The following is a 26,821-nucleotide window of genomic DNA, read 5'->3' on the forward strand; positions in this document are numbered from 1 at the left end:
CTTCAGTGGGGGCTCGTCCGGGAGGGCCCAGAAACTGCAAGGCCATCCAAAAGCAATTTCTCACACGTTTTGCAAATACAGAACCCCCATCCACCACTGATCAGCAAACAATCAGGCAAAGAAACAGCAACGCCATTGTACTCAGAAAAACATCCTGCATCACTAGGAGGGTAACCTTATCATAGAAGAATAGCGAATTAGTTAAACAGGACTTTCCCGTTGTGAACCCATGTTGACTGTACCTGATGATTGCATTATTCTTTAAATGCCTTTCAGTAGTACCCAGTATGAGCTTCATAATTTTTCTAGGAACAGAGGTTAGACTAACAGGTCTGTAGTTTCCTGGGTCTGTTTAGAAGGCTGTTAAAGCCATAAGAAAGATAGATCTTACAGTTCTGTTTTGTTTTTCTTTCATTCTTTTCCCCTTGAGAGTCCTAACAGACAAATATAATGCACATCCAGGCATATGGGCAAACCTCTTTTCTCTCACTGACATGTAAGATAATGGGGCATGTGAGATTTTTGAAAGACTATGCGGTGGATGGAGTAGTTTCTTGCCTGGTGAACTGCCTTTGGTGTATTTTGTACCCCATCCTAAACATGAAGGGCATTGGCTGTTACCTCTCTTATTACAACTTCTGTAAACATACTGCAAATAAATATTCTGATAAATTTGAAGCTTAGAATGTTGCTGAAGTACACAGATAATCATATTTCAGTAGGAGATTTGATGGACATAGGTCTCTTTTTTTTAATCCTGTTTCAGTACTGTTCGAATATGGGATTATACACAGGATGCTTGTATAAATGTTCTTAGTGGACATACAGCTCCAGTACGGGGACTGATGTGGAATCCTGAAATTCCTTACCTTCTAATATCTGGCAGTTGGGACTATACAATTCGAGTCTGGGACACAAGAGATGGAACGTGTTTGGACACAGTTTATGATCATGGTGCAGATGTATATGGTAATATTTTAAAATTTTGTTTTATTTCTGTATTGAAATGCATTTTAAAATATCTTAAAATTTATAAAATAATGTCAACTGGTTATTAGATAAACTTAATTATTTGATTACATTTTTAAATGCCTTCTCTACTAGGATTAACATGTCATCCTAGTCGTCCATTTACTATGGCATCTTGCTCCCGAGACTCCACTGTGAGACTCTGGTCATTGACACCTCTTATAAACCCTCTACAAATAAACATCTTAGCAGATAGAGGTTGGGATGAAATTATCGGTAATACAGGTAAGTATATTGTATATACTGTTGTTTTAATTTTCTGTATGTACTATACTTTTTTCTTTTTTCTTGTTTTTTTTAATTTTCATGTATAAATCTTTGTATGTGTTAGATCGTGCTGTGGAATCTGGTGCTCCTCCTTTGCTGTGTGGTAAAGTTTCCAGGGATATTAAACAAGAAGTGGAAAAATTGACAGGAAATCCTCGAGGAAAAAAACTAAGGTGGTTTTCAGAATGTTTTTCAGTAAGTACTCTGCAAACTTAAGGATGTTGTCAGTGTACATGACTTTCTCTTCTGAAGTTGATCTCCAAAACTGAAATAAACTTCTTCTCTACCATTTTTTTCTCTCTTTCTTAGAGGGCTCAGAAAATATGCAGAAATCAATTCAGTCTCTTAAAAGTTCTTCATGTAAACATGTCCATGACTGAATTGTTTGTCAGTTGTGAACACTAATTATTCACAAAGTGAAACAGATGGGATAATTAATTTTCCATAGGAAAAGTTTGATTTGACAGGAATTTTCTATTGAAGAAAATGAAAAGATGTGTTTTATTAAACTACTTTGGATTTTTTAAATTTTAAACCATCAAAGGGACACCCTCGTTACAGATAAGGTTTGAACTGCCCAAGTGCCTGTGCCAAAACTGCTGTATTACCTTCTAGGAGCTGTAGATCTGGATGAGCCATGTCCCAGTATCCATCAATTGCCTTTCCTCCATTGTACAGTAGTATTTCCTATAAATCATTGCAGCCTTTTTGTGCAGTTGAGTTAAAAAATATAAACTACTGGGTTCCTGTGAGTGCTTATCTGCATAGGAACTGAAGTTGAGGTAGAACAAGGACAAAAATGACCTGGAACTACAGCTTGTGTCAAGCACTGTTGTGACTTAAGTCAATACACTGATCTACAAAGACCTAGTTCATCCAAAATACTTGTTTTGATTTCTAGTGAAGTTGAAGTCTATGATTTAGAAATGCTGAAATAATCTTCCTCAATTACAAATCTTGAAATTTCATGTTTTATTAAAAATAGATTTTTATGGAATTCCTTGTTTTACAGAAGTTATGAATTTTGATGTCCCCTGTTGATTCAAGAGTAAAACTGTTTATAAGATTAGAATTTTCCAAGAATAAAAACATTTTTTGATCAGCTGTGTTCAGTGCTTTTTGAATGCAGAAAATAAAGTGTCGTGCTTAAACTATAGGGAGTCAAATAAGAGGTTTAAGGGACTGAAAAAAAGAGGGAATAGTCTCTTTTTTCTTTTTTTTTTTTTCCTAGCAGGATCTCCTGCTTTTTACCAGCTCAGAAATAGTTGGACTTCTAAACTTGTAATCCTGTTATTCTTAGAAAAGCTCCTTCAGGTCAAAGGTTTAATGATTTACTTTTTTTTATGAGCTTTTAATTACTCACTCTCTTCTAGACCTCATTCAATATTAAACCATTGTCCTAGTTCTACAGAAGGATTGATTCAAATGTTAGACCAACAACAATGCTTAAAATGTATTTAAAAAAAAATTGCCTTGATGGCCTGCAAGATTTTGTGCATATGCAGTTATACCATATGTCTCTGTTTTAAGTTTTAATATTAAAATAGTAACCCAGATTGTGGCAGTCGAGCCTTGAAGTTGTTTTTTACCTGGCCCATGCCTTTTGCTCTACAGGAAATGCTAAAATAGTACTAGGGCAGCTCCTGCATCCCAGCAGCTGAATGTTGTTTTAAGCCAGCAGTAGCCACCAGATAGCTTGTATTCCTTTGGGAGCAAAAGGGAAAACTCTAATGGAGAGCCGTCAACTATGTCCACACATAACTGAATACTTACGTCCACAGATCTTGCTCTATCATCACAGCCTTCAAGAAGACTGAAGGAGTTGAAGCATCTTGAACTAATTCATGTCTTCGTAGTAAAGCTTCTAATATTGAAATCGTCTGAAATTGTATTTCTTGAAATTGACTGACAAATGTTTTCCAATGTCTTTGTAAGTTCAAGTTTCTCTCTTGAACATTACTGTAATACAACTCTTTTCTTCCCTAACAATTTTAGCCTCCAGGAGGCAGCAAAAATTTATGGGATTTGGTTGCTGTAATAAAAGGACAGGATGACAGTTTGCTTCCACAAAACTACTGCAAAGGAATTATGCATATGAAGCATCTCATTAGATTTAGAACGGTAAGTGAAGCATAAACAGTATGTGAAAATGGCTGTTAATCCATATAGTATTTCACTCTTTAACTTTTAATGCTTTACAAAAGGGTCACAATTTATTTCATGTCCAAAGATATTTGTGCAATATCAATTCTCTGTGCAATACTGGTCTGTTAGAACAATAGCATCAAGCTAAGTCTGCGTGACTTCATGCATACTCAGTGTTAAAAAGCTAGGTTACAGTTGTTAGCTAGAAAAGCAGTTTTCAAAGTAATTAAAAGAAATGTCAAAGCAAGCATCACTACAGCTTGAGCTATGAAGCGAGTTTGTCTTCCCTATTATATATACACTGTACTTCTACATTCAGTAAAGTCAAATTATTTGGTTGTATAAGCAGGAAGTTTGTAGTTATGTTCAGATGCAGGGACAGGGCAGACATACACTCTGTAGCTGTCTGGAAGAAGGAGTGGAAAAACAAGAACCTGTCAGTAATAGATATGCAGCTGAAGAGTGACTCAGATGTGAATGTGAAATTCAAGTACTAGGCCATAAATTTATTAGTAGCTGTGTATGTGAATATGCAACCAGACATAAAATTTGTGCAGAATATGGGGATACATGGTTCTGTCAGGGACTTCTTAGGGATACTAAAGTATCCCATACTCTAATGACTGGGTTGTAAATAGAGGAAAGATATCTTTTGGTATGGATCAGGAAACGTGTAACTCCCCACTTGCCACCACCAGAGCTAAATACCTGCCAGCTATCATCTGTTGTTTGCTGTTGCATGCTGCCTCTTGCAAAATGACAGACTCTTTAAGAGTGGCCTAACATACCTTATGACAATGATAAAAAAAGATAGCATGACATTGACAAAAAAGATAGGCGTGCCAAGTAAAAAAGTAACATAGTTTGGTTTTTTTTAAAAAAATAGATCCTTTCTCAGCAGCTGCCATTAGTCTACATTGCAGTTTACTTTGGTGAAGAATGTTCAAAATTTGTTCTCCATCCTCCTCCATATATGGTATTGTAAAGCCATGAATAGCCAAACACCGTCTAACATATATTGATGATAGAGTTAAACTGAGAATTCTTGAAATGTGAAGTGAAGCTCCTCCTTGCCTTTTTTTATGTTAAATGTGATCCTGTTGCAGCTTGTCTTAAACTCTGTCAGATGGAAAACTTAGTCTTCTTTCTTCAACTAATATAAAAATTGCAGTGGTTGGGAATATAAATCATTTATTGGTCATAAGGTTAATGGGGTATGACAGATCATGACACAGGTTGAGCCTACTGTATTCTTTCTTTATGTGGACATCATTATAATGGTAATAAGTACAATTTCCAGCTATTTTCTCAAAAGGATTTTTTTCTTAAATGATAGCATTTATATTCCATTGTAACGTTTGACACTAATTCATTCTTAAGAGAACTTGTTTTCATTGCAGAAAACTATTTTTTTAAAACTTTTTTATCTTTTTTTTTTCTCCCCCCTTAGTCCAAGGCACAAGAATTGACAACAGTAAAAATGTCCAAGTTTGGAGGTGGTATTGGTGCACCAAGCAAAGAGGAGAGGCTTAAAGAAGCTGCAGAAATACATTTAAGATTAGGACAAATTCAGCGATATTGTGAACTAATGGTAGAACTTGGAGAGGTAAAATATCAGAATGTTATTGAAGAATATAATATGAAGTTTTCTGAAAACCAGCTATCCTAGCAAAGATGGGGTAGCAACAAAATGGGTCCTAAGTCCAGAAAAGAATAATCTTGCTCCAATTATATTAACATATGCAGTCTAATGCATAGCTCATTCCTTATTTAACCTTTTGATAAATTTAATGGAAGAAACATGAAGCTAGTTAAAAATACAGCTGTTTCTCAAAATAAAATGATCAGGTGAAATGTATTGCTGCTTTCTCCTAGTGGGACAAAGCTCTCTCAGTTGCACCTGGTGTATCGATGAAATACTGGAGGAAGTTAATGCAAAGGTAAGGTAGTAAAAATATGATGCTGAACTGTAGTTTCTGTCCATAAAAGGACACAGACAAGTAGGAAGGATGGATACTATTATCATTTGTACTTGGCTTTTGTTACAGCATTCTAGTGATGTTACCTTTTGTTCAGTAACCTTTCGGATGGAACTGGGGAAGATTTCAACAACGATTTTGTGTGCAGGAATCAAGTTAAAGGGTTGAGAATAAATTGCAACTTTAACTGGAAACTAGTGCAGTATCCACATTTTGCAAGTCTTCTGAGGTCTGGAAAGGCAGATGGGTTTCAGTGAACTTTATATGGCTTCATGTAACACCTATACCATAGAGGTAAATTTAGTGATCAATTATATATGTAGATCTTTCTTGCTTATTTATTTATTTGTTTAATTAGGAGAGCTGATCAGTTAATTCAGGAAGAAAATGATGATGTCATCCCGTACTGTATAGCTATCGGAGATGTGAAGAAACTAGTTTCTTTCTTTACTTCAAGAGGCCAGCTTAAAGAGGCTCTTCTTGTTGCACAGGTATTACTATGTATAACAGTGTGGGAGATGTATTTAGCTCTTTGTTTCTTACTTGAAAGATGACAAGCATATTTAAAAGGCTAGCACTGTTTGCTTTTGTGAAATGGCTAAATAATTATACCCTATTCCTTACTTCTGTATTGTATTGACCAGGTTTTATGCAGAAATCATAAAAAGGTATCTCATGTTCACAGATTTTTAAGCCTGATTCTTCTAAATTGCAATCAAATACCCATCATGAAAACTGATTTATTCGGTTTTGGTTGAAATAGAAAATTAACATGATTTTCAGCAGTCAGTATTGCCCTTAACATCAAAGGTATGTAGGATTTCTCTTGCATTTCTGCTGAGATCTTGGTTATACTACTTTCTATAGAATCTTTGGGTGAAACTGCTCAGTTGCAGTAGTAATCCATATAGGAAATCAAACTTTCAAATTAATACGAAAAACAGTGCAAGAGATTACCAAAAGCAGGTATCTCCCTTCTGCTTCCTAATTTAAACACATGTTAAAGGGCATGCAAAACATGCAAGACTGATTCTTTGTTTCACTCTTTCTCACCATTGCTTTATTCTTTTTGAATAATTTCTGGATACTTAATATAGTTTGTTAAATAAACTGTCAAGATTTGTCCCTGGTACATTCTCTCATGCCTACCTGTCCTTGAATGTTCAGTTACCTCAGGGATAAGAACTCTAATAATGCATGTGAATTTGTGCTTTGGACATTGTCTATCTGTATGTTGTTGTTCTAATACTAGCCGAATGGTGCACAGAATGTAACTGTAAACTTGAGTTTAACAAGTTATAATGCTTGAACCTTAAAGCACCTTAAAGCTTTAGGAAGATCTTCATTTTTCTTGTGAGAGAGACATTGCAGGGATTGCTTTTATTACAATTCATAGAATAGTCTTTGTCTCAAAGGTCTAATTGGATAATATTAAGCAAGAAAATATCATGACTTTCTTTCCCTTTTAATTGAGCCCTGAGTTTTAATGTTGTTACCCCAGCTACACCTTAAAGCACATGAAAGAATTTCCTTTTAACCCCCACTGACCTCTTTTTGTTTAATATTAGAAATAATTTATTGCCAGACATGAAAAATGTTCAGCTTATGCCACTATATAAACCTTTTCAGAATTGCTGGTGTACCTACTGAGAAGTATCTACGGAGTTCATGCTTCACTTGCAGCCACTTGCTCCTTAGGGTGTAAAAATCAAGGTTGTAGCCATCACTGTCCATTTTAAGCATATTCAAATGCTGGAAAAATCCTGTACAAATGCATAGGAACGAAGAGGTCTCTTGCTTCTGTAGAATTTCTTGTATGGCTGGATGAAACTAGGCTAAGATTTAGCTATGAATAAGTTCATTGGTTTAAACATTGCCTTTGTTATAGCTGGGCTTTAGAAAAATTTTATTCACTTAAGTTATTTTTTTTGTTGTTGAAAAATCACATTTCATATTCATTTTGATTGATACATTAATTAATCCATTTTTTTATTAACTTCTAGGCAGCTTGTGAGGGAAATATACAGATGTCACCACTCTCCACAACAAGTGGATCATCAAATTCTGGTGGAAACAATACAGATGATTATAATGAGTAAGTTGTTCTATTTTATATCTAAAGCCTCATCTGAGTGCAGGATGTGAAGTCATCAAGGGAGATAAACCTTAGTGGTTTAATTTGGCATCAGCAATGTAGAATTCGACAACAAAATAATACATCTTCTAGTACTTAGTTGATAGAGTTACTAACTGATGCTACACTGAATAATTCCTCCATTGTGCCACCTTCTGGCACCAAATAGATTTTTTAATATGTGTTGTGGTTTAACCCCAGCCAGTAACTAAGCACCATGCAGCCGCTTGCTCACTCCCCCTTCCGCCCAGTGGGATGGGGGAGAGAGAGTCAGAAGGAAAAAGGTAAAACTTTAAGGTTGAGATAAGAACAATTTAACAGAACAGAAAGGAAGAAACTAATAATAACAATACTAAAATGACAACACTAATAAAAGGATTGGAGTATACAAAACAAATGAGGCACAATGCAATTGCTCACCACCTGCTGACTGATGCTTAGTAAGTCCCAGAGAAGCGATCCCCCCAGGCCAACTTCCCACAGTTTACATACTGGGCATGATGTCATATGGTATGGAATACCCCTTTGGCTAGTTTGGGTCAGCTGCCCTGGCTGTCTCCTGTCCCAACTTCTTGTGTCCCTCCAGCCTTCTTGCTGGCTGGCCATGAGAAGCTGAAAAATCCTTGACTTAGTCTAAACACTACTTAGCATATTAAATTAGAACTTTTGGTAAGTAGAGTAAGATTTAGCATTAACAAGTATCTGTAAGACCCTATGTTTTATGCATCTTCTCCTCCTGAAGCTTTGCTCTTTATCATCAGTGAAGTTTCTGACAATGTACAATAATGGCCATATTTTCACTGTATGTGCCCATAAAAGAAACTATGCATCTCTCCTTGTTTAGAACAGTGCTCAAAACTTAAATTACATTACCAAGTTATATGTGTAGTAACAAAAGTAGCTTAGAGGCTGTGTAGTTACTTTATTTACATGTGCAATTTTTGAGCAATTAGAGAGATATTTATGCAGAGTTCACAGGTACAGAATGAATATCCAGATATTTGGGTTTTTTTCTGTCAATCTGAAGAGACATCTCCATACTGATGTAAATTTTGGGAAACTGACCCACCTGAATATGCACCAACATAAGTGGTAGATGAAGCTCAAGTTGATTGCATTTTGAAAGCTGGTGGTGTCATTATCTGGAGGTCAAATATAAAAAATTTTGGGTACAGAAGCAAATGTGTTGACTTGTACATAAATTAAGAACCAAAGAACTCCAACCTTTAAGTGACCTTGCATAATTCATGTTTTGTTCTTGCAGGCTCCTGCACAAGGTCAGTAAAGAACTGGCAGAATGGTATTTCCAGGATGGCCATGCAGTGCTTGCAGCATGTTGCCATCTGGCTGTTGAAAATATAGAGGTAATTTTATTTTTTTTTTCCCTCTTTAACTATGGAGAGGCCAACATTGACTTCCTTTTTACATCTCTCATGTTAATTGTTTTTTAAAATGTATGTACCACATTCTAAAATGTATTACTTGTACTTAGTATTTGCTTTATATATATTTATACAGAGAGTTTGATCCTTACAGTATTAAAGTTAGTAGCAAAACTCCCCTGATTCTATTAAATTCAAGATTTGTCATGCACAGAAAGTAGTATGCTATTATTTAATTGTATTTTCATATATGCAGTATCTTGTTATATTAGAAAATATAAGGTACCCAAGTACCTTACATATACACATAAGTATTACTGCTTATTATTTATGGTGACTCAAGAGCCATTCAGAACTGGAACGTCATTGTGCTGCAAAAGATGCAATCTCTACCTTGAAGAATTTGCAGTCTAAATGATGATGTAAATAAGAAAAAACCCCTAACCCTCAGTACAAAAATAGGGCTGACATATAGGAAACATTTTATTAGATTTTTTCATTTTGTTTGTAGTTTTACAAATTGTTTCTTTTCCTCATTCTCTCTGGATTTTGTTGTTGCTGACTCCATATATTCTTCCTGCTGTATCCCCCAAAATGAGTAAAATTCCATCTTAATGAGCTGTTCAGAGAGAAAGAAATAATCAGTTAATGCCTGTATTATAGACATGAATAGACATTTCAGGTTGTTGTGTAGTCTCTTACTGTTTAATATTCTGCTATGCCTACCAGCAACTCCAGTTGCCGAGAGAGGGTAAGAACAGGAGAGTCCTTCCTGGTTTAGTGGTTTGTTTGGTTTTTTGGGGGGGTGAGTTTCCTTTCATTAAAAGAGAGCGGAACTATGTGTTCTGAAAGCTAGAGTCCTTACTTAAGACTAGAAGGAATCATTATCACTTTTGGGTATGATTTTTATATAATCTCTTTGGTTGAATAAAGGAAGATTCTGCTAATGGAAAGATATTTGGTTATTTAAAAACTGATTAACATGCGGTGCACAATTATTTACTTGTTCAAGAGACCCAAATTATATATAAGTTGCTTTAATACATATTTTGTCGTTCTGTAAAAAGCAGTCTCATAAATGAATGTCATATGCTCAACATGGTGAATCCCTAAAAGTGCTTGTGTCCCTTAATGATATAATTTTTTCATTGAGCAAGCTTGCGATGGCAAACCTGATTCGTGGAAATGAACTGGAGTTGGCAGTCAGTGTTGGTACTGTCTTAGGAGAAAGTGCAGCACAAGCAACACATTATGCCCTAGAATTACTAGCAAGAAAATGTATGACAGTAACAACATGGTAAGAATTTCTTAATCCAAAGATATTTTTTTTAACCCCCACCCCCACCCCTGACAAAATGATAAAGATGTTTCTTTCTGAAACTTTATAGACACCAAACCACCATAGGTAGGTAAAATAAGAATTGCTGCTTGAATAAGAATTGCTATATTAGACCTTTGAAGTACAGGGCATGCAAATGTTCTGCTTTAATCTCAAAATACATTATGTATGCATTGTAAATGAGAGAAGAGTCATTGTCAAACAGAGTATGAAACCCACTGAAAAAAACCCTAGGTACTTGGGCAATAGGTAGCATAGAAGTCCTAGTCTCTGCTGAGTAAAAATGACTGCTTCAGACAAAGTAAGGCTAGAACTGAATTATAAAGTCAAAAGGAACAGAAGCTTAAGGATCTGTGAAGTGATTTTTAAGTACTTGCTTGAAAAATATAAAAACCTAAGAGGCTGAGGAATTATTGTATATTGGTATTAGGAATACAAGACAGCTGACAAGATTTAAGGAAACAGGATTACTGTTTAATTCTGCAGGACTAAGTCATTTCTGTGTTGCATATGGGGAAACTTTCTCTCTGCTACATTTTCTTTTCCTCCCTGTGGTGATTTTACTTTGAAGGATAGTTTTGTCTGGTTTTTGTCTACCCGTGAAAAGCAGAAAATCTTCCTAAGGTATACTTGGCAGCTGTACAGGTGTTTCAGAATTAACATTTCATAGAAAATGTGTGCTTAAACAGATACTGCAATTAAGCATCAGATTTTCTGCTGCAGTTGGTATTTCTGTTAGGTATCTAGAGGTGGCCTGAGAGAAACATAGTGGAACTCCTCTCAGAGCATTTAACCTGCCTTAGACAACGAAGCATTGTAGGAAAAGATAAAACAAGAAATGGGTGACTTGCTGGTTTGGTTTTGCAATGATGTTTTGCAATGATTTAGCATGTCTGCATTGCACTGGTTCTAACAGGGTTGTTTTGGCAATTCCATCTGCAGCTTTTAAAGTCTCTGAAGCTCTTTCTCTGATCTCCCTGCCTTTGTTGTGAGGAGTGATTTTTATGTAGCCCCTGACAGGAAGCACTGGACATGGAGTTAAAAACTGTATATTTTTTCCAGTTCCATAAAAAAAGCTTGTTCTGAACTCAGTGCTGTAACAAGTACTTATAATAGTATGGCATTTACATGTATGTGCATAAAACTAATGCAAACTTATGGCATGTGTACACTGAAGTCTACATGGGTATATGTGATAAAATTTTAAATTGGTGTACTGCATATTGCCCAAGCATACATCTGGATTTGTCAGTGGGTTTCATATGCTATACCGAGCACCTATTACAGCTACAGCCTGCAATCCTGGATTATGATTTGCAGCCATTACAGCGTATTTTTCTATTCTGTAGGAAAAGATCAGAGATACCTGAATGTCTTCATATTTTGTAATAAAGAGATACTAGCACAGCATAATACCCCTTGGACCAATGCATGTATAAGATCAATTATGGGGAAGCTGGAGTTCAAGGGCCTCTGATATTTGAAGGGCTCCCTTTTTTGTTTTACTCGTTGTTATGCTTAGGGATATCCATCAGTTGGAAACATTTCATTGTAGAAGGACACTTAATTATAGACACCTTAAGGAATACCAAAAGGACCTTGATGCGTTAATAATGAAATCAGTTATTGGTGGAATGTATTTTGGGTCTTGTGGGGTGGTTTTTTTGTTTGGTTGGTTGGTTTGGGTTTTTTAAGAAGTGCTCTGAAATATAAAATCAAAACCAAAAAGTCAAAATGAAACAATCATGCCCTTCCCCATCTTTCCAAATCTACAGCCTTGGGAAAACGTGTGTTTAAGACACCATTTTAGTTTTATTTGTGTTTAGCACTTAAATACTGTTAAAAGCAACCTTCTGCTATTCAGAAGGCTAGTGGTATTTTACTTGAGATACCGAATTCTGCATATGCAAACTCAGCCACTCGATTTTGTTCTTTATACTGACAGTGTTTTCAGTTTGATTCTTAAAGAAACGTTACAGGTAACACAATTTGTAGGCTATTATATGAGGCCTTCTTTGGATTTTTTAAAATAAATATTTGATTTCAGTTTTTTGGCTGAGCAACTTCTAATCACTTTAAAAAAAAGTTTAAATTGCTTATGAAGATGAGTACATGCAAGTAACTGATCTTGAAAATAGTTTAAGAACTTGTGAAATATCCTATATTCTGAAAGAGCCTTTCTGTAACTTGGAAAATTGGCTATTGCATGGTAATAGTATAACAGGTTTTCCAAAGACCTTTTGGCATTACCTTTAGGTTGTCAAAAGGCATTGGAAACCTATTTTTTTGTTGTCGGTTAACCTGACCCTTGTATTTGCTGTTGTAATTTAATTACTTTCTATTAGATTTTTGCTCTGTAAAGCAAGAATATAAACCAAAGTTTTGTTCATTACTGTTTCAATGTATTCCTTTTAGCTTTCCATCACTTGGATACAGGTATTTTGCTTGTTTACAGAAAGATAGATTTGAAAAGTGTGTGGCTTTACTAATGCTAAAAATAAGCTTAAACTAAGTGTTCTACTTTTTTAATTGTGATCAATACTTGAAAGTGGGATAGAAAGCAATTGCAAATATTGGTCAGTAGCTTACTCAAACATTTTTTTTAAGCCAAGGACCACATTGTGAAAATCCAGGGGAACTTGGTAGGAGTTTTTGCCTTACACAGTGGCAAGTCAGTCTTGTGGTTCACAGGAGAAATGATGTCTGCATGTATAGAAGAGCTACAGAGCAACCAGAATAATCAGTTATTAAAAGCTCAATAGAATAATTGTTTCAAAATAATTTCTTAATATTTACATATGTTCCCTCCAGCTGCTTGTTGTGTTAAGGAGGGGGTAACAAATGGTAAAAAGTTAGGAATATTTCAGAAATGTCAGTTTGCTAAAACACAATTTTCCTTTCAGAAGGATGAAAATAGATATCACATTCTTTTCTTGTATAATGTCTCTGTTGTAATGTCACAGAAGCACTAGCCATTCTAGATGACTGAGAGATGCTTTATGCTGATGTCATGGAACTCTAGAAGCCTGGAAATTTGAGGATGGTTTCATGATACAGAGCCACATTAACTTCTTTCCTTCTTTCAAACTGGATAGGTCCTACTTCCTCCTTCCCATGCCTGCTCACATACTCTTCCATCTCACTTTGAGGTGGTTCTGATGCTTTAGGATTGCACAGCTGTTTAATTCAACCAACTAAAGTAACAGAAAATTAACACATGACTTCCCCAAAAAGATGAACAGATTAAGCCACATTTATCGCACCAAAATAGTCTTAGAGAGTAGGGTTGCTTCTGCTCTTCTCTGGAAGTAGTATTTTTTCAGTAAACTCTTCTTTATAAAAGGAATGTAAAAGAGAAAACAGTTTCCTCCTATTACAAACCATTAAGAGTAACTACATGTCATCTTTTGTTTGTGCAGGAATTTAGCAGCTGATCTTCTTATGATGATTCCTGATAATAAATTGCAGTTAATAAAACTGTGTGCTTTTTATCCTGGATGCATAGCAGAAATAAATGACCTGCATGAAAAGGTACAATGAAAAAGAATTTACCTGAACACTAACAAGCTTATGTATTGATTTGTTTATTAATTTCAGAAAACTATAGGCCAAATAGGATGACTTTGTCACTAACAGTCTTACGTGTTACATATCCTTTTTTGCTCTTTTAGTCTTCATTGACTTTATTTTCAGTATTGCACAAGAAGGACTTTAGTTCTTCAATTCTATTCTGTGTGTAGTCTTTCCATGACACAGCTTACTTCCTGAAGTAGCTTATGATCTTCAGAATTACCTGTCGGTATGATTTATAACCTCCTCATCACTGAAGTGCAGCCTAATCATGTCTTGGCAGATCAGCTTCCTGTGCTGTCCTGAATTGTTTTACATCTTATGTCTGTAATCTCCCTAAATTCCCCCTTTCCTCTTCAGCAGCAGAAAGGTCTGCTCCACTAACTCCCTTAAGGTTCCACTTAGACTGCACATCTATTAAGCAGTAGTAAAAAGTTCACAAAAAGAATAGCAATGGAAACTAATACTGCTTAAATTAAAGTTACAGAACCTTCTCCTGTGTTGTTCTCTGGTCTAGATGGCTTTCTTCAAGCACATTATATGCAAGTATGTCTGTCCAACAATGACTCTTCTTTCACAGAGTTTGATCTTATTGTTATGTGGAAACTTCAGTATTTCTCTGCATCTTAAAGAATTGTTTGAACGTTACAGTAATTCTTTAGCAAAATCTTTGTTTTCCAGTGTAATCTTCCTGATGTAGAAGAATGCATGCGGTTGGCAGAGAGAATTCAGGCAGATGGGGATGTATTCGAAACTATAAAGTACTATCTGTTAAGCACAGAACCTGAAAAGGCTCTCCCTATTGGCATTCAGTATGTGAAAGGTAGGTCCTTGGACAAAGAAACCTTTTAAAACATAAATGATTTGTATAGCTTGCCTCTTGAGGTACTTTTGTTTCTATTTTTCAACAGAACAACTTTGTGGCTCAGATTGGACTTTAGATTCAGTCTGTCCGTATCTTGATCTTCTAAGTTACATACGCACTGAACGATTAGTGTTGCATAAATGTAGTGAGTGAGTATATTTTCCTTACTTCTAAAAGTGGAATCTCCATTAAAGGAAACTTTGGGAATTAAAAAAATATAGGTGCACACTGTTACTATCATTTTTGTTTACCAGAAGAGGGGTACCAAAAATTTCAGCAAGCAAGCTAGTTCCCGATTGGGAGAATAGAATGTGGAATTTTCTTAAGTATTCAAGGTTTAGCAAGAAGAAAAAAAAAGACATTTTACTGCTGCTTTCTCTGTGGGGCATTTACAATGGGGGAATCAATATTGGTCTTACTTGAAGAATCTCACTTTGAGCTGTGGTTTCAGTTTCCGGAAGGAAAAGAGCAGTGGTACCACACATAATATGGGGTTTTATGTCAAAGTGTTAAGAAAATGTGAGCTGTCACTCTCAAAATTAACTCTAAAATAGTTGGATAGCTGTGGTTCACCATCATGACAGATGGTTGAAGCTAGGCCTGGGTGCCTGCACAGGTGTAAGTGTCAAGAACTGAAAAGGAGCAAAAAGCTTATCTCTTACCTGTGGCCTGTGGGGAAACTTGGTGAAACTGAAGTCCACACTAATATGTGAAGCAATTTTATTTACATTTAGAGTTTTATCACATTAAAAGGTCTGACTGACGTTGTTTTTGTAACTTGACATGATTGTGCTTAATAACTATGTGTTGTACATGCTATTTAAAATTTAATAATTGAGATCAATATAAAGCAGATGGAGTCTGTTTTAACAATTACATCACACAGTAAGTAAGCATAATCAGCAAACATTATCCACAAAAGATGGATGGATAAATTAGGTTTTAAAGTAATCATTTTGATTATGAGTTTGTTTAATGTTTTTGAAAATGCTTGTTATTGTTCATAATTAATACTTGTTCATTTATAGACTTCGGAATGAGTTGCTGATTTTGTGTGGTTACATTGGTGCTTTACTTGCTATCAGAAGACAGTACAATAGCATTGTACCTGCACTTTATGAGTATACAAGGTAATATTATGTTTTCACTAACACTGGAAAATTTCAGTCCCTATTGTGATGTATGCCATATGTTGTCCCCACACCCCTTTCCTCCCTAGCAAAAAAAAAAAAATAAATTATACACATAAAAGTTTCTGAGGTAATGCAACTAGTTGTGAATCCAGGATTTCAGTCAAACTCTTAGTTCTGCAGGAAAAACAATTTTTAGAAATACATGAGTATTCAGTATTACCTCCATGCATGATCATGTGTTAACAGTAACAGTTCTAATTTTGTATCTATGTGTAGACCATTTGCCAAGACTTGCTCGGTAGCAACAGGGACAAGCTTTGAATTTAGAGTTCACGATGCACTAGCTTGATTCCTACCAAGAAACCTGGCTTGACCTTCTGTTACTCAGTGAGCTAATATTCCAGGCATTAATACACTTGACCTGGCCCACTTGATCTGACCTGGCCTAGTCCTGCCCAGTTGGCCCAGCTCAACCCCAACCAGTCACCCAACTTGACTTGACCTGACCTGACTAAGCCCACCTGACTAGACTTGACTGACTTAACCAGCTCAGCCTGACCCAATTGATTTGACTGACTTGAACCAGCTCAGCCTAACCCAACTGACTTGACTTAACCTCACACACTTCACATGACCTGGCTTGGCCCACTTGATGTGACTGGACTTGTCTTGACTTTACCCAGCCTACTTGACCAGACTTGGCTTGATCCAGAGCAATCTGGCTTGGCCCAACCCACTTGACCCTACTCAACCTGACCCACTTGGTACACTTGACTTACCTGACCCCGCTTGTCCCACTCGGACTTGAAAGGAGAAAGATTAAGATAATAATCTTTATCTTGCCTAGTAAATAACATAGGTTTACATATAATACTTCAAATTCCTTCCTCAGAGTATAACCGTGATTGTTTAGTCTTCCTGTCTGGTTTGGTAAAAATACTGCTAACCAGCTGACTGACTTCTGTTTCTCCCTCACAATTTGGGATTGTCAAATCCTTTTTGTTTTGTCCCCTGACTTGCTGAGTAGCAAGGCCAGCTCCAAGATGTCACTGATTTCATAGTGCAAGCTGTGTTGGCATTGTTCTAGCTGTCATTCTCTACTGACCACTGTAGCTTTGCTAACAATTTCAGCTCATTTACCTCTTCATCAAGAATAAATGTTGTGTATATCGTCCAGTCCTTTCACACCTTACTAGAACTGTGAGCTTTCCTGTTGGGAAGTGGCTTGCTGGAAAAGGACATGGGCCTGTGGAAAAGTTGTGCGAGCAGAGTTCTGCGTGAAAGAATGTCAGTTTGAGCAGCAAGACTAGGCCTTGGCCAAAAATAGCTGGCTTTACTGATACCGGGAGAAAAACAACAGCTGATCTCGCTGTTATCAGGAGAAAGACAGGGACGGTGTGACCTTGGCATAACTTCACAAGTAATTTTTGAAGAAGTTCTCATGAGAAAGTTACTGAACACGCGTAGGTGCCAACCACAAGTGGGTGTGTTTTAGTAATGAATAAACATTAGCAATGTACCAATCATATTAGGACTAGTAGGCATAATTATCGCAAACTGTATAAATATGAGCTATCCGTGCAAATAAAGTTGAATCACTTCTATCACTCATATTGGGTCGACTTATGTGCATTCCTCCGCCGCTCCAACACTTTCCTACACCTCCTGATATTTTATCAGAATTGCCTATCAAGGATAATTAGACTACATAAATTTAACATGTCTCAGAACTGTGTGTTTGCCCCTTTTCTTTTACTCCTCTCCATCAGATGTCTCAACAGCACTCCTTTCCTCTTAGCCATCCTCATCTCTGAAACTTGGTGAGATGATGGGGAAAAGGACTGTTTTGGTTTGGTTTTTTTTTTCTTTTGTGAGCCACCAGACTTATGTATGGAAAACAACAAGATGAAATACAAGCTTTTACAGAAGGGCACTTCTGATATGAAAATTAATAGACTAGTAACAAGCTGTCTTTGAGACTCAGTTTGTGATACTTCGGCTGTCAAGCTGTAAGTTTTCCTGGGATTTAAAGAACCACAGAAAAATACTGCTCTAAATTTTTTTTCTCAGATTGCCCGGTATTTTCAGGCTTCATAGATTTTTAGATTCCAGCCCATCTTAAACTGGACACTTACATGCTTAAGCTGAACATTTTTAAGGCATCCCAGCACAAATGGAAGTTTGCTGAATTAGGTAATAACTGTCCTTTGTATTATGTTTTGATAAATAAAAAAATATATCTACTGCAAGGATTTTTAAACTGTTTTCTGCAAGTAATCAGGTGAAACAAGGCTGTCCCAGAGCATGTATTGAACTGTCTTACTTTAACTGTATTTTTTATCATGTCTACTAAATATAGGCAAAATGGGTCCTTAATTTTAGTAAAGTTGTCATTATTAAGAAATGAGAATACATATAGCCTTAAAATATAGAACAGCCTCAAATTAAAAAAAATACAGCTAATTAAAGACAAGCTTAAATAAGATGTAAATAGGGATAATTAAAAGAAAACTTAAATGAAAAGGTATACTTTTATATCTAGTAATTTAATATTTCTAAGGTTTCATATAGTGATTATTGTGAAGGATCAATTTATTTCCATAAAGTTATTTCCATATCCAATCAAAAATAGTTTTATATTACTACTGTCTACCTTGTTTTTATTTTAAGAAAATATTCATTGTTAGAATTAATTTGGACTTTAATTACTTGCATTCTTTTTCAGTCAGCTTTTAAAGAGACGGGAGGTATCTGTACCTTTGAAAATTGAACAGCTTTCTGAGGAACTAGATGCATGGAGAGCTTGTACTCAATTAAACAAGTAGGTGGAAAAATATAAAATTACCGTGAATGAGACTATTAGTATTTAGTATCTGTTTAGTTGTAAATACAGATGTTTATTTCCTTTGTAAAATCTGATTATGAATGTAAAAAATGAGTACTTTGTGGCTCTTAATTTCTAACACAAATTAAGATGTAGAGTTGAAAAACAAGTGTCTTTTGTTCATAGGCCTACTGATGAATCGCCATGCACGCCGCCATCTGAATCACAGAGAACGGTGTATTCAATACTTGTATCACGAATACAAGAGGAGCCTCTGAAAGGACTGGTTGGGCCAGACTATGTCACTGGATCAAATCTTCCTAGTCATTCAGCTGTTCACATCTCTTGTTTGACAGGGCTAAGGATACAGGTATGGTTTCAGTGAGCTGAGGTGTTTTTTGCTTGGTGATAGCATTGACTAGTTGTGAGGTTACAGTAAATCTTAAGGTCCCTCCCATCATTTGGGAGGAAAAATGTTTTCCCTGTTGTCACAGAAGCAGAACTTAAAGAGAAAAAGTGCTGACATCTGCTATATAAAAAAGGCTATATAAAGAATTGTCCAATCAAATAATTGCCAGGTTTCCCAATCCAAAATTTTTAATTTCGATGGGAAAGACAGATTTCCTTTGCCAAATGTTCTGTCTAAAGTGCATGTAACTTACTGCCTACTACCTCACCACAGCTTGAATAAAAACCAGGAAATTATTTCTCTTCAATCACATACTAACATTATTCTGTTATTAGTATTTATTATTATGGAAATGCATATTATAAAACTTGTAATTCATGATTAAAAAAGATATTAAAAGACTAAATGTTCAAATATATTTATTCATCGCTCACGTAGAGCTTTATGATGAAAACATACTAGTCCTTATAACACCTCTTTGGTATATGTTGTTACTTCCATAAAGGGAAAATCGACAGAGCCTGAAAACACAACTCCTGGGCTCCTGTCTCCAGACAGTGCCTCAGAGTGAATTTACTCTCTTATATGAGACTGAGTCTGTTTCCTCTGTCTAGTGCAAGATGCCAGCCCGAAGAGTAACAGGGTTGTTCAGAGATAAAGAGGGGTAGTTTTGTGTCAGAAAGTGGAGATTGCAAAATGCTAGTGGGATTTCTGAGGTAAACAAAATTCACAACTGCACACTGTCAAGCCTAAAAAAGCCTTGCTGCCAATGCTTCCACATTAGACCAATGGTCTCTGGCTACAGCTATACTCTCAACATTTGCTAACTGCCATGTAAAGCTGCCGTTGTTATAATCCATTCAAAAAGAACAACAAATATGGTGCTACCAGCTTGTCATATACAATATCCTTATTTCTGGATTAGTGAACATTAGGAGTCATTGCTTTAGGCATGCAGATCAGCTCACAAATCACTTAGTTAATACTAAAGTATAGTAGCCTAACTGTGGGTTCACAAGTTTTAAGTAGCAAGTTCAGAGAGCAGAACTCTTAAGGTGGCACTTAAACTGAATTGCAGCTTCAAGACCGTATTTTGTCAAATGAAGAGATTGGCAAAAATAGCTCTTCCTCCACCAGATAAACTCGTATTTTTATCCTTTTCATAGTGAACATTTGAAATTGTTCTGTAGACTGCATGTAGGCTCCATGTTTTCAAAGAATTCATGGAGACATTGTATTGGTTTTTTTTGTAGATGGGGGAACATGCAGATCAGCACAGATAATGACAGAGAAACAATGAAATATGCACAACATTCTGAAGGAAAAAACTTGTTACCTTGGTTTTTAATTCAGGCTAAATTTAACTTTGTATTAATTGACAAACATATAAAATACCACAATTATTAAAAATCAAACTATAAATTTAAGGATTATGAAATGCTGGGTCTCCACATTTTGGAACATAACAAGTTCACTCAATTTATACTGTGTAACTATTATCAAAGCTTTAAGTTGGTGAGGTACAATTTTTGCACAAACGTAGATCATAGTTGTAGATCAGATTTTTGTGCTCTCAGATAGAACAAAATGTGCTTTCTGTTGTGATAGCCTTTACACAATACATGTATACTTCCTTTTTCTTTCCCAACATTTTTGCTGTACAGGGTCCCGTGTTCTTCCTTGAAGATGGAAAATCTGCTATTTCACTGAATGATGCTTTGATGTGGGCCAAAGTGAATCCTTTTTCACCACTAGGAACAGGAATACGACTTAACCCGTTTTGATGAGGTGTTTTCCTCTGTACTTTGTACTGCTTAAAATAACACTCTGGGGATTAATACTGATTTAACCTTGATTGTCAAAGGACAGAAAGGTGGCAGTTGACTCCTCCTGAAGGGTGATTACTTGGACTTTGTAAAATGAGAACAAGAAAAGGATTTCTAAACAAATGTTTGTTGATAATCCAAAGAAAAAGTTATTTGAGAATCCAAAGAAAAAAAAAAGTCCTAACTTCATAGACAGCCATGTCTTCTTTTTTTTTTAAAGTAAGAATAGTGTTGTCAGACAATAGACATATTTCAGTCAACTCAGTGTAAACAGATGCCTTGTAAAGGAAGTAAGCAACTATATGCATGTTATCAAAATACTGATAACAAACTGTGAAATCCACAAACACACTTTGAAATATATAGTAATAGAATGACTTTATTGATAGCCACTGCAACCTGTTTTTAGAATGACTGGAATCCTGCAGCTGTTTCATGCATTGTGTCCCCCTTTTTAATTTTAACTAATTTTTTACACACAGGATCCTATAGCAAAAGTAAAAATTAAAAAGTGCTCAGATGATTTTTTTTCATCCATTAGTTATTGTGCTTTAATAGCAGTACAAAGCTGTTTGCTAATGTTTTGTTTAGATAGGTTTGAGTATCTAGATTATTATAAAATTCTATTTTCTAATAAGTTCAGCTTTGGCAACTGTCCCCCTTATACTTTCACTGGAAGCTAAAATGTATTTATAAAACTTTTTTTTTTAAAAAAAAACAACAAAGGGTTTATAAGGAACAAACAGTAAATGTATTTAAGTTATTTAAATATGTCATGTATATTTAAAATAATTGTTTTCTTTTTACATTTTGTATTAGTTACAGATATACCTATAGTATGACAGACCAGAAGTAAATACTTGCGCATATATTTTTATTTACTAAAGCTGTGCTCAAATGAAAAGAAAATTATGGTAATAGAATACTACAAATATTTAAATTTTAAAGCTGTGTATAGTATGGAATTTAATCATAAGGCAAATCTTATACTTTATAAGAATTATTAATAAGAATAATTATTATCAGAATTACTTACCTGTAGAAAAGATGCCTTAGTTATAATATTCTTTGCTAGCTTAATTGATGGCACACAAGCAGAAATCTACTTTATCTCTTGTTATGTTTTTTGCTGCTGCTTTAAAATAAATTTTAAAATCCTGATAGTTACATAAAATGTAAAGAAATTGCAATTAAAAATTGGCAGAACTATTTCTAGAGAAACTGTTGTAAAACTGGAAATAACTCAAGGTCTCTTCTTAGCAGACCCTATTGAAGAAAATCTTCAATATATATGTAAGCAAGGCCCTCATTTAACTAGAAATAACAATGCCACCATGCTGGAAAGGTGGGATGGAGATTAGAAATAAATTCCTGTTTTCCCTCCCTTTAAAAAGTTAAAAATTAATTCTGTCAATGTTCTAGAGTATTATTACAGGGGTTCTGGTGTAAGAATATATGGGGGTGGAAGCTTAGCTGTCTTGTAACCTATACAAAAACATTTTTGTACATACTTGGATGCTGGAACAGAATGTTTTACTTTTTGCAGGTATTGTTTGGAAAATGTTTTCTTTTTGTTTAACCCTGTGGAGCTTGGGGAATAAGAGTTGGATTTCAGAAATAAAAATTCATAGTTTTTCAAAGAATTTTCCAGCAGTCAGTATCCAATATGTTGCTTCTGTCAAATGAAAGGCTAGCTATCTTTTAGCACGTAAATTGTACAACCTTCTATGTAAAAGTTGTTAATACAGAGTTGGAGAGCAAAGGTAAGAACTGAACATGCAGCCCCATGACTGATCATTGGGATCTGAAGGATTGACTCAACTGCCACTCTATTGAAAATCTTTTGCTGCGTCCTAAGGATTTTTAACGATATTTCACACTTTAAATATCTTACAATATGTACTATAACTGCATCAATTTGTTGAACATAAACTGTGCCTTAACATGGAATCTTAGATAAATCTACTCCCTCTTTGTATTATGGAGTGAGGGTTAAGAACTCTTTCATTGCTGAAGTACAGCAATTAAGTCAAAGGGCACATTTTGTATTGGGAACCCATCAGGTAACGGTCATTGTGAATAAAATGAGGTTGCATTTTCTTCAAGGTGGTTGTATCCAATGTGGTGAGTGAGGGGAACATGCAGAGAAGGTTGTAATTTTGTCTACTGCTACAACTGTGGTTGCAACTGTCAAACTATAGGATCATCACTTTCAAAAATAATTTCAGATTGTTTGCTAATGTGTGACTTCATTGTCTGCCACAGCTAGTCAAATACAGATACTTCCCCTTAATATTAAAGAATCCTTTGTCTTCAGATGATTGTTTGACTCTTCTGTAAAAGTCATATTTCTGTTTGAATGAAGAAATTTATCAAGCTATACAGCTAGTGCTTTCCAATACTATTAAATCTCAGTTAAGTTTAACAGCACTTTATCCCTACAAAATCAAAGTCAGTGTTCTGTTGAAAGAATCTGACCAACATTACTGACATGTTTATAAGCTTCACAGACTGCAGTTACCTCTGATACTTTCCTAGGTGGGTTCCAAAACAATAAAAAAAAAAAAAATTCTATCATGCTATAAACTCTTCCCATTGCAAAGACTGCCTTTAAAATGAGATATGACACTTTAAATCCATGGTGTTGAATATTTCCATTGAGTAAAATCATTTAAATCCAGAATTGCAACAATTTAAGATAACAGTAATGCAAGAAACTCCCTTCATTCTCTACACAGAAAACAAAACTTAAACTCCTGAGTCTAGATCTTTTTCAGAATAGGCATTACTGGTTTGTTTTGTTGGGTTTTTTTTAAACTTGAAGCTTACACATTTATGTAGGAAGGAAATGAAATCCACCATCACCTTTGCTCTAGATTAAAAATTATCAAAAACAGGGGGTGGGGAATATATATAGAATAGCAGTGGTGAAGACCAGTATGCTTTTGCACAATAGGTCAAGATAGGAAGACATGAAGTATGCTTTCAGATTAAGTGAATATTTCACATGCAACAATTATACCTTGTGGCTTCCAATGTTCTATCAGTAACACTTCTGTCAGGAAAAATTAATAGTAAACCAGCTCTAGGAAGAAATGAAGCTGACAAGGAAGCAAGGCAATGTTATAAAAATGAGTAAATTACGGTACTGCAGAAATTAAGAAATAATAATGAAAGCTGCATTTTATAGAACACAATTATTTCAAAGAGGTTTTCAATTTATTTGCTTAAAAAAGAATTGTTCCCTAACAGACAGTAAACTTGCATTTCTTTTTGTTGATTGTGGAAACAACACTACTGTAATCAGAATGGGGTTTGTGTTCCAGTGTTCCACTCTGGGTAACCCTTGCAGTGGTCTGCAGGGAGGTACCAAGCATCCCTTGTAACAGTATCTGTCAGCTTGTTTCACCTGGTTTTCTTTAAAATGAACACCTGTTTTGCCTCTTGTTTCTGAGGAATCTAGGTGCCTGGTGGGGCAGTGCAACTGGAAAACTATATCAAAGGAACCAGTGGCTTTGAAGATTCAAACTATTAAAAATCCATAATTTAAAAGTGACAAAGCTGTTTTAAACTAAAAGGTGATTAAGTTTAGTGTACAATTTTATACTTAAACAGTGAAAGAAGGCCTCATCTTTCCTGATGAAAGTAGCATTTTAGCCCTATATATACACATAAAGCCAAAGCACTGCCATCTTCTGAGGGTATGATTATTTGAACTGCTGTAGACTATTGTTGGTGGGAAAAGGGAAAAATACATACAAAGAACCTGAAACTTTGCCAGAGTTTGGGATTATTGCTACCAGTGTCCAAACCAGCCAAACATGTTGTTGTCCGCGTGGGTCAGGCCCTGGTGTGGTTCAGCAGGATGCCTACAAACAGGACTCGGACTTGCTACAGAGCTGACTATTTGTGTCCCACTTTTCCTGCACCTTATCCTATGGTTCCCTACACAGTCAAAATGTCTGTCAGGGTTGTGGGTATTATTGCTTAAGTAAGGACTGGAGCACCTGCCCAATCACACATTCATCAACAAAATGAAGATCTCCATTACATAACTGGAAGGAGGAAAACTGATTTCAGTATGGTGAAAGTATCCAGTATCCTCTGAGGAAGGCAACAGAAGCACTTTTGAACATTAGAATAATTTCTACAGGTGCCATGCCAGGGAAAAGCTCAAAGCAATTTTACGTTAAAAATACTGGAAGCCCACTCCAAACTTCCTGTTCTCTAAGATGTTGTATCTGATGCCTTCAAATTTTAAACACAAAATCCCTTTGTTGCCTTTATAGCAAAAGTAAACCAAAACCACACACCATTACAATCTGAATAGATTAAAATGAAGACTTACATGATGTGAGAAACAAACACGATATGGCAAACAGTTTTTCCTTGGGGAATATGAGCTATGTTCTCAGAGGGTGTGCAGCAACAAAGATGGTGAACCGTACGTTGTCCCAAATTTGGTTTAAACCACCCTTTAAAGCAAAAAATCTCAAGATGTTCATTTCAGCAGCATGTTAAGCATCTGATCAGTTGTTCAGTTTTCTAGTTTATTTGCCGTTACTACCCCTCCCCTTGACTGACACCCAGGTGATTTGACAGCTGTATAGAATGAATACTACACCAAAAAAAAACCCCAAACCAAACCCCCAAAACCTAAAGAGAAGGAGAAACATTAAACAGGTTGTATGGTAAAAGTGCACTGTATCTTCTTTTCAAATCAAATGTTTTGCATATGTTGAAAAAAAAACTAAAATGAGAGAGCTTCAGCATTTTGGGGGCATAACGAGTAAGATCACATAAATAAGCATGAAATATGGGATGTTGAGAGATTACACAGTATGTCTTGAAACCCCACAGGCTGAATTTGAACAACTTTATTTGAAGAGTAAAATCATTCAGTCGTTCTAGTTAAACATCTTACTTGGCAAAGTAGGTCCAATATTGAAGAGAAGCAGAAAGCCCAACCTCTGACAAACTGTGATCATAGACATCCTTCTGATGATCCAGAACAAATTTTTCATTTGATGTCTGTCAATCAGTATACTTTATTCTCCTCAGAAATTTTAAAGATGCAGCTAAAAGACTGACTGACCTGAAGTTCAATGTCTAAATTCTGTTTTCATATGGTTCATTTACTCCTGCAACTACCACTGGCATCAAGAAGCTGGAAGAACTTGTACGGTCCCAGTACATGGAACACATGGTACATTAAAAAAAAGGGGGATTTTTTACCTTGGCCTGTGGCACAGAAGAGACTGAGATGGGACTGTTAGGTTCCATGTTGGTGCCAGCATTTTGAGAAGTACACTGAGAACCCACAGGAGTGCAGAAAGGGGCTCCAAAATGAAACAAACCAGAGAACTCAATCTCGTTTGGGAAACATTGATATGGCCCTGATGTCTTTTAATTGAGACAGAGCATCACGAAAAAAAGACATGCTTTAGTTAACACGCTGGTTAGGAAGTTGAATGTAAGATAATTCAAGTGAAATGCAGTGGCCTGCAAGACAGAGAAAGTCAAACTAGACAGGCTGATGATCTCTTTAGACCTCAGAATATCTGAACTAATTGAAGTAAGACCAATACACGTACAAACATTTGCAAGATTGGATTGATAGAGGAGCATTTTTTTTTAAAGGTCTTACAGTTTGTCTCACAGAAGAGAGGCGTAATAACATTGAAATGAATAGAATATAAACTCGGACTGATTGATTTGAAAATATCCTTTTATTTTTGAAGACCATCTGATAATATCACTGATCCAATTCCTAACACATTATCCACATAAGTTAAATTAACCTAATTAGCAGAAGAAGGAAATAATTAGCTACTGCATTATCACTTCCCCTGCTCTTCCTAAGGCTGAACAAACCCAATCCTCTCAGCCACTCCTTGTACATCAGCCCACTAACCACCT

At 35.7% G+C, this 26,821-nt stretch overlaps 1 protein-coding gene across 6 annotated transcripts in view; it reads left to right on the forward strand.

The window, feature by feature from the left end:
• WDR17 (WD repeat domain 17) overlaps positions 1-26,821 on the forward strand; it is a 232,584-nt gene that overhangs the window by 27,955 nt on the left and 177,808 nt on the right. For 3 of the 6 annotated variants that reach the window (XM_049797939.1, XM_049797936.1, XM_049797938.1), the window contains 18 exons: positions 767-969; positions 1,105-1,254; positions 1,361-1,491; positions 3,292-3,417; positions 4,892-5,047; positions 5,317-5,381; positions 5,779-5,911; positions 7,424-7,515; positions 8,819-8,918; positions 10,094-10,233; positions 12,691-12,711; positions 13,695-13,806; positions 14,527-14,668; positions 14,757-14,859; positions 15,739-15,840; positions 18,569-18,664; positions 18,854-19,037; positions 20,741-23,202. In XM_049797939.1, coding sequence (XP_049653896.1) covers positions 767-969; positions 1,105-1,254; positions 1,361-1,491; positions 3,292-3,417; positions 4,892-5,047; positions 5,317-5,381; positions 5,779-5,911; positions 7,424-7,515; positions 8,819-8,918; positions 10,094-10,233; positions 12,691-12,711; positions 13,695-13,806; positions 14,527-14,668; positions 14,757-14,859; positions 15,739-15,840; positions 18,569-18,664; positions 18,854-19,037; positions 20,741-20,860 — 2,176 coding nt within the window. In that variant the 3' untranslated portion in view covers positions 20,861-23,202. Of the gene's footprint in view, positions 1-766; positions 970-1,104; positions 1,255-1,360; positions 1,492-3,291; positions 3,418-4,891; positions 5,048-5,316; positions 5,382-5,778; positions 5,912-7,423; positions 7,516-8,818; positions 8,919-10,093; positions 10,234-12,690; positions 12,712-13,694; positions 13,807-14,526; positions 14,669-14,756; positions 14,860-15,738; positions 15,841-18,568; positions 18,665-18,853; positions 19,038-20,740; positions 23,203-26,821 lie in introns of those variants that run through there. The other 3 variants (XR_007505745.1, XM_049797937.1, XR_007505746.1) reach the window with 3 other exon arrangements.

The sequence above is a fragment of the Accipiter gentilis genome, chromosome 3 (assembly GCF_929443795.1).
Source record: "Accipiter gentilis chromosome 3, bAccGen1.1, whole genome shotgun sequence".
In the NCBI taxonomy this organism is placed as follows: Eukaryota; Metazoa; Chordata; class Aves; order Accipitriformes; family Accipitridae; genus Astur; species Astur gentilis.